Source organism: Myotis davidii, unplaced genomic scaffold (genome assembly GCF_000327345.1).
Source record: "Myotis davidii unplaced genomic scaffold, ASM32734v1 scaffold448, whole genome shotgun sequence".
Classification (NCBI taxonomy): domain Eukaryota; kingdom Metazoa; phylum Chordata; class Mammalia; order Chiroptera; family Vespertilionidae; genus Myotis; species Myotis davidii.
This window is the reverse complement of record NW_006383009.1, coordinates 3,488,930-3,496,470: the sequence shown is the minus strand read 5'-3', so window position 1 is coordinate 3,496,470 and position 7,541 is coordinate 3,488,930. Positions and strand designations below refer to the sequence as shown.

Sequence of the window (7,541 nt, the reverse complement as noted above, 5' to 3'; positions counted from 1 at the left end):
AAAAGACGCCCATTAAAAAGCCTGCACAAGCACAGCAAGGCGCAGGGTGAACAACTGCCTATGGAAATGTCTGCTTCTCATCTCATCTGAAGACTCCCTTCGCCAAAAACAAAAAATAAAACAACCTCCCCACCCCCACACACACCAAAACACTGCCAACTTTAAACCATGCACCACGAGGGAGGACCTCTGACCTAGAATCACCACTCAGCTTTTATGACAACGTGGCCAAAATGCCAGGGGCCAAGACGCCCATTAAAAAGCCTGCACAAGCACAGCAAGGAGCAGGGTGAACAACTGCCTATGGAAATGTCTGCTTCTCATCTCATCTGAAGACTCCCTTCGCCAAAAACAAAAAATAAAACAACCTCCCCACCCCCACACACACCAAAACACTGCCAACTTTAAACCATGTTCACCACGAGGGGAACCAAGAATTCGGCTGTAGGTGAAGGACTTAGGACCAGAATTCCAAAGGAAGCCTCTTCTTCTAGGCACAGGCACAACACCTCACCTCCCTCCCCAGCCCCAAGTGCCTGATGCATACATGCCAACGGGCTCCCTGATGCCCTTCCCACAGGAGCCCAGGCCATGGCCTTCCTTCCAGCCCATCTTCTGCAGCATCTGGAACCCCAGGTTCTTGTCGGTCAGCTTTTGCTGGGTGAAGTCAAAGTCCTTGGGTTTCTAAGGAAAGAGTAGAGTGCAACATGTGGGTGCAGCAAAGTGCCCAGAGCGAGAGTCTCCAGCAGGGTCCAGCACTGACACCCTGACTCCCCAGGCACTCACCATCAAGCCATGGTCACCTTCCCAGTTCTCAACCTAGAAGGGACAGAACAACCTAGACAGTCACTAAGAGTTCAGTGACAGGAAGGGAAGTACACTCTGAGGTATGAAGCAGAGAGAGAGAGACAGAGAGAGAGAGAGAGAGAGTGAGTAAGCGTGTGCATGAGATACTGACGGAATCTGAGGGAGCCGGGAGGTGAGGGGGTCTTGACAGGATGATGGACCGAAGTCCATCTGCAGGGCATTAAAGTAGGGATGCAAAGGAGCGAGGAGCTTGATGTTGGCTGGGGCAGGAAGAAGGGACAAACAGCAGTGCAGGAGGGATAGTGCAGGCTGAAGGCCAGGGGAACGATGGCCAGGAGCTGCTAGCCCTGGGGGCGCCAGCTACCATCAGGAAATGACCTAAGAACAGAGGAGATGGAACCTGCCACTGAAATGACAAGGAGTGCCTGTCATGCTCTACCAGGCCCAGAAAAGAACAGCTGGGGTGAATGGATGGTCAGGGCATATACCTGAGTTGCAGGTTCAATCCCTGGTCGGGGCACGTATAGAAGGCAACTGATCAATGTTTCTCTCTCACATTGATGTTTCTCTCTCTCTCTCTCTCTCTCTCTCTCTTCTTCTAGTTAAAGCATGTCGGGTGAGGATTAATAAAAATAAAATACAAAAAAACACGTTACAGCCCACTAAATTTGAACCTCTTGAGGACCGAGACATTACTTGTTCATCTCTCCATTCCATTGCACATATCAAGCCTCAACTACCTGTTAAATGGACTACCCTTCTGTGCTTTGGCCAAAGCTAAATAGATTGTTTTAAAAAGCTGCTAAAGAGAAAAGGCATTTGTTGGGCTTTGTACATTTACACCCAGTCTGAAGCATAAGTACAGCTTAATCACAAGCCTCAGTGTCCTTTGAGACTATGACAAATTCACACGAGGACTCATAGTCACACTCACCTTCTTTTTGGACACAGGACGACCCCGAGGCCTGTCATAGGCGATACGAACTGGTTCATGAACTGGAAGACAAAAGAAATATATACTAGAGGCCCGATGCATGAAATTCATGCAAAGGGCTTGGCCCACGCAGCCCCTCACAGCCCGGGCTTCATCTGGAAGGTCATCCAGATGGTTGTCTGGAAGGCTGTCTGGACGGTCATTCTGCTGTTCAGTCTAATTAGCATATTAGCTCTTTATTACATATATATATACTAGAGGCCTGGTGAACAAAATTCGTGCACTCAGGGGGGGGCGGGTCCCTCAGCCCAGCCTGCGCCCTCTCACAGTTCTGGAGTCCTTGGGGGATGTCCTATGATGGCATAGGCCTGCTCCCTGACAGACATCCTTAGCGCTGTGGGAGCACACTGACCACCAGGGGGCAGCTCCTGTGTTGAGTGGGATTGGGCCCAAACTGGCTCTCCGACAACCCCTGAGGGGTCCCAGATTGCGAGAGGGCACAGGCCAGACTGAGGGACTCTGCCAGTGCACAGTCAGGGCCAGGGAGGGACGCAGGAGGTTGGCCGGCCAGGGAGGGACGCAGGAGGTTGGCCAGCCAGGGAGAAACCTTGGGAGGGCTCCAGGGCGTGTCCGGCCTGTTTCACTCAGTCCTGATAGGCCGGACCCCAGCAGCAAGCTAACCTACCTGTTGGAGTGTCTGCCCCCTTGTGGTCAGTGCACATTGTAGCAAATGATCGACCAGTCTACTGTCTGCCCCCTGGTGGCCAGTGCATGTCATAGCAAGCGGTTGAGCGGCCTTAGCATATCATTAGCATATTACACTTTGATTGGTTGAACGGATGACTGGACACTTAACATATTAGGCTTTGATTATATAGGATATCTCTAAGCAACTGGCCATGGGAGGGACGCAGGAGGTTGGCCAGCCAGGGAGAAACCTTGGGAGGGCTCCAGGGCGTGTCCGGCCTGTTTCACTCAGTCCTGATAGGCCGGACCCCAGCAGCAAGCTAACCTACCTGTTGGAGTGTCTGCCTCCTTGTGGTCAGTGCACATTGTAGCAAATGATCGACCAGTCTACTGTCTGCCCCCTGGTGGCCAGTGCATGTCATAGCAAGCGGTTGAGCGGCCTTAGCATATCATTAGCATATTACACTTTGACTAGGTGAACGGATGACTGGACACTTAACATAGTAGACTTTGATTATATAGGATATCTCTAAGCAACTGGCCATAGCCAGGGGGCAGATGCTCAATGCAGGAGCTGCTGAGCTGCGGTCACTTGGCAGTGGCGGTTCTTGGGTGACACCCGGAACTAGAGAGAAGGGAGCCTGATTCTGGGGTGCTTCACCTCAGAACTGCCCTCTTGCAATCCAGCACCCCTCCAGGGATGTTGGAGAGCCAGTTTTGGCCCAATCCCCACAGGCCAGGCCAAGAGACCCCGCCAGTGCACGATCGGGACCGGGGAGAGGCTGCAGAAGGGCCCTAGGTCGTGTGTGGTCCATCTCGCCTAGTCCCGATCGGCTGGACCCCAGCAGCAAGCTAACCTACCAGTCGGAGTGTCTGTCCCCTGGTGGTCAGTGCATGTCATAGGAACTTGTTGAACGGTTGGACACTAGCATATTAGGCTTTTATTATATAGGATATGTGCTTTCCCCATATTTCTGAGAGAAAATGAGGGTTCTACAATTTTGGCTAATAGCCTTCTGCTGACAGAAGGTGGCTATGACATGCACAAGGCCAGTTGCTTGGCTTGGCTCCTCTCAGGAGCTGTGTAACTGTGCAGCACAGAGGTTGAACACGGGCTCAACTGAGGGCTCCTTGCTGCGGAGAACGTCCTTAAAAATAAGATGCCCATGTTTATGATGAAGGACCAAACACGTGGATCATGTTCCATGACCACAGGACTACTCTTTGCTTCACAAATGAACTATGTGCAATGCTATGTATGCCTTCCAGCATCATTGTGATTATCCTACTGAAAAGAATTAAAGTCCACACAGAACTTTCCTGCAAAAACAATTGTGCTTCTTATACAAAGCTCCAAATCATATTATTATTGTTATTATTATTTGGTGATGAAGGGGAGATCAGCATGTCTTGTTTTGTCTCAAACACTCAATTCAAGAACTGAGAGATTCCGAAATAGAAAGGGCTCCACTTTCCCCCAGGAAGGACATACTTAAGCATTCGGATATGCTACCACCACCTCAGTAAGAGTTCAGCAGAACAGCTAGCAATCCATTGCAATGCCAAAGTTAACAAACACAAACCACGGGACTGTTCTGTTAGTGGGAAACTATATTAACACTGCTGGGGGTAAATGTCTCAATAACACAGAACAACACAGGTGACAAATGACGGGGCACTGTTTACCACCACCGCCACCTTACACGCAAGCATCGCAGCATCAGTCCCACACTTGAAGCACAGCCCAGGCTTGGCTGTGTGGACAGTTGGGTGGGGAGGGCCATGAGGAGCAGCCTGGGCCATGACCAGCACATCAAAAGGCCACAAATAATAAAAGGCCAGAAAACAGTCAGTGGCTGCTGGGGGCTGGGTAGGAGAGGGGGCTGTAGACACTTTCTGGGGACAGGCTCCAGCTCAACTATCCTGGTGGGTTCATGCCTATACACACTTACCCAAACTCCTCAAACTGTCCACTTCAAAGAGATACATTTTGTTGCTGGCAAATTGTACCTCAAGAAACTTAACACAGGAGAGCAGGAGGAGACCTCCACAGAGCACATGGCTCCTGCTAATGGATGCATGAGACCAGCCCCGCCCCATGTCCTCCCACCTCACGGTCACAAAGCAAGTGTCACTACCCCAGGCCTTCCTTGGCTCAGAAGGCTGGGTACCCCTCCTTCCCCCAAGGCCATGGGTAAGAAACGGCTGAGATGACCCAGGCCAGTTCCTCCACAGCCAGGGCTAACCTGCTGGAATCTGAGCACTAAGGGAGGCCCTGAGCAATATGTGGGATGCCAGAAGCCAAAGCCTACGCGGCAGTCTCTTTAGAGCGCTATCATTAGACCAACTGGGAAAGTGAGCTTCACACACACATTGGCAGTGGCACACAAAACTACTAGGGCTGTTTTAGGGTAAAAAACACAAAACCAAAGAACCCTATGTTGAGGAGGATTTGGGAGGTAATGTCCAGGTACGCGGGTGGAATCAGAGGTGGGAAGGTAAGAGGGGCCAGCTGGTTAACAGGCAGGCAATGTCTCTCTCGTTCTACAACCAAGTACCACTAAGTCCTCTTCAGGTGCTAAGCAGAAGACTATGCAGGGCTCTGCGCCGATGCTGGCACTCACCTTTGGGCTCTTGGATGAGACAGAGCCTCTTGGGAGCCGGAATCATGCCAACCTTCAATGACTTGCTGCTGACCCTCTTCCGGGGAAAGCAGGCCTGCGACAGGGCAGACGTGCCAGCAGGGCCATCCTCGGCTGCCTCGCTTGGAAGGCCATCAGTGGGGGGGCTGCCCTCAGAGCCCTCGGAAGTGGCAGCCTCTCCTGGAGCCCTGGAGGGCCCTCCAGGAGCGAGGGCCCTCCTCCTCTCCTCCTCCTCATCTTCCTCCTCCTCCTCTTCCTCTTCCTCTTCCTCCTCCTCCTCCTCCTCAGGCATCACCTCTAGGCTCTCCAGCTCAACCTCCTGGTGAGGAGGTTCGTTCACAAGCTCTCCTTCCCCTTCCACAGACTCAAGGGCACTCTCGCTGGCATGGAGGTTCAGCGAAGGTGATGAAAAACAAATCGATGGGCACAGTTCAAATACCTTCTTTCGATAGAATTTGAAAGCTGAGCTATTTCGGTCTTGTAGAAACCTGGGGAAAAGATGAGACACTGGTTAACCAGACCGTTCTCTGAACATTCTTATTTGCTGAAACTGCCTGAACGGACCTGATGAAGCTGGGGGTGGGGCCAGGGAGTGAATACCTGACCTCTTTCTACCAGCTATGGCTGATGGTGCAGCTTTGCAGGGAGATAGAAAGTTTGAGGAGCCAGAATGGGAGGCCTAATTGCTTTTCAGGGGAGGGAGGTGGAGGAACAAGGCATGCAGCGATGACCAGGGAATGTGCTGGAGCGAGCTCTGACATTCAGCCTGGCTATCCAACCTGGCCTCGCTCATCCCGTTCTAGTGACGCCACTAGCCCTCTGGACCTTTGAGTGCTCTCTGTGACTCTAGGGTCCCGCTCACGTTTCCGGGTACAAGAGGGAGGAAGCGTGTCACCCACAGGATCGCCTGTCTTGTCTTCAGCAGAGAATCTATTTAAACATGGTGGCGATAAAGCCTCTCTGAGCCTTCGAGTTCGAGGACCACCTAGACCTGTAGTCACAGCTGGGGGAGCGGGTTGGCTGGTGTGAAAAACCAAAACATGCATGAAGATACAAAACACACTTGGACCAAAGAAAAGACAGCCCTTGCTCTTGGACAGGACAACTCGACCTCATGAAGATGTCAATTCTTCCCTGGTTAACATATTAATGTTGAAAAGTATCTCAATAAAAGCATCATTTGTTTCTGGATCTGGACAAGATGATTCGAAAGTCCACACAGAAAAATAAATATGCAAAGACTTCTGGAAGAACTCTGAACTAGATCCACCAGATATTACAAGGTGTGTGATGCCTCCACAGTTAAAACAGCATGGTACTGTGATTAAGAGGTACAGATTGGTAGCTGCAAATTAGTCACAGGTATGTAAAGTACAGCATAGCACATCTCATCAATAATATTGTAATAAAGATGAATGGTGCTAGGTGGGTGCCAGAATTATTGGGGGATCACTTTGTGAAATTATGTAAATGTCTAACCACTATGCTGTATACCTGAAACTAATAAAATAATATTGAATGTCAGCTGTAATTAAAACAAAAAAAGCAGGTACTGGTCCATGAATAGATCGACAAACAGACCAAAAGAAGAGCTAGAAACACAGCATCTGATGAAGGGGCCTCTCAAACCTCTCCAAAAAAAGAGTTTTTTCAACAAGTGGTGTTGGGACAACTGGGAAGCTTTTAAGAAAAACATTTAAATTGGATCCATGCTGCAACCCCTGCTCCCAAATAACCCCACACAGATCGAGATATAAATGTAGGAACCAAGCCGTACAAGTTAGGTCAGAAAGTACATGTGTGCCTATAACCTGAGTGTGGGGAGGTTCTTTCTATGACTCAGAACTAGGGGTGATAAAAGGAAAAAAAATTGAGGAATCTGAATACACTTCTGAAGAACTACCCATAGGCAGAGTGAAAGATAAACATCAAAACAAGAAGGAAATATCTACAATTACATCACTGATAAGAGCTCTTAAAAAACCAAGAAAGAAGAAGCCCAAAAAATCCAACAGAGCTAAGGGCAAAGATTAAGAAATTCTACCCTCCAAAAGACATTGCTGGAGCCTGCTGGTGTGGCTCAGTGGTTGAGCATCAACCTATGAACCAGGAGGTCACGGTTTGATTCCCGTTCAGGGCATATGCCTGGGTTGCGGGCTCAATTCCCAGTGGGAGGTGTGCAAGAGGCAGATGATCAATGATTCTCTCTCATCACTGATCTCTCTCTCTCTCTCTGAAATCAATAATAATAATTAAATATATTCAAATACACTTCCCGCCTGGTCCAGAGGGGTGTTTGTGATGACTGAATGGTTTTTACATCTATAGATGCTATAAATCCCTAAAGTATCACCATAGCAATTCGCCAACCACCCCTATCGCTCTAAGAAGCCCTTTCTTTTCAGTCACAGGACCGATGGCTTCTCTAACTGTCTCTCTCTTTGTGCCCAGGTGCAGCTCCAGGGGCCGGC

At 49.8% G+C, this 7,541-nt stretch overlaps 1 protein-coding gene across 4 annotated transcripts in view; it reads right to left on the bottom strand.

Moving 5' to 3' along the window:
* SUGP2 (SURP and G-patch domain containing 2) overlaps positions 1–7,541 on the bottom strand; it is a 64,486-nt gene that overhangs the window by 18,591 nt on the left and 38,354 nt on the right. For all 4 annotated transcript variants that reach the window (XM_006778339.2, XM_015557740.1, XM_006778341.2 and 1 more), the window contains exons 7-9: positions 5,053–5,558; positions 1,742–1,803; positions 548–684 (exon numbers count right to left, since the gene is read on the bottom strand). In XM_006778339.2, the coding sequence (XP_006778402.1) occupies positions 548–684; positions 1,742–1,803; positions 5,053–5,558 (705 nt within the window). The remainder of the gene's footprint in view (positions 1–547; positions 685–1,741; positions 1,804–5,052; positions 5,559–7,541) is intronic.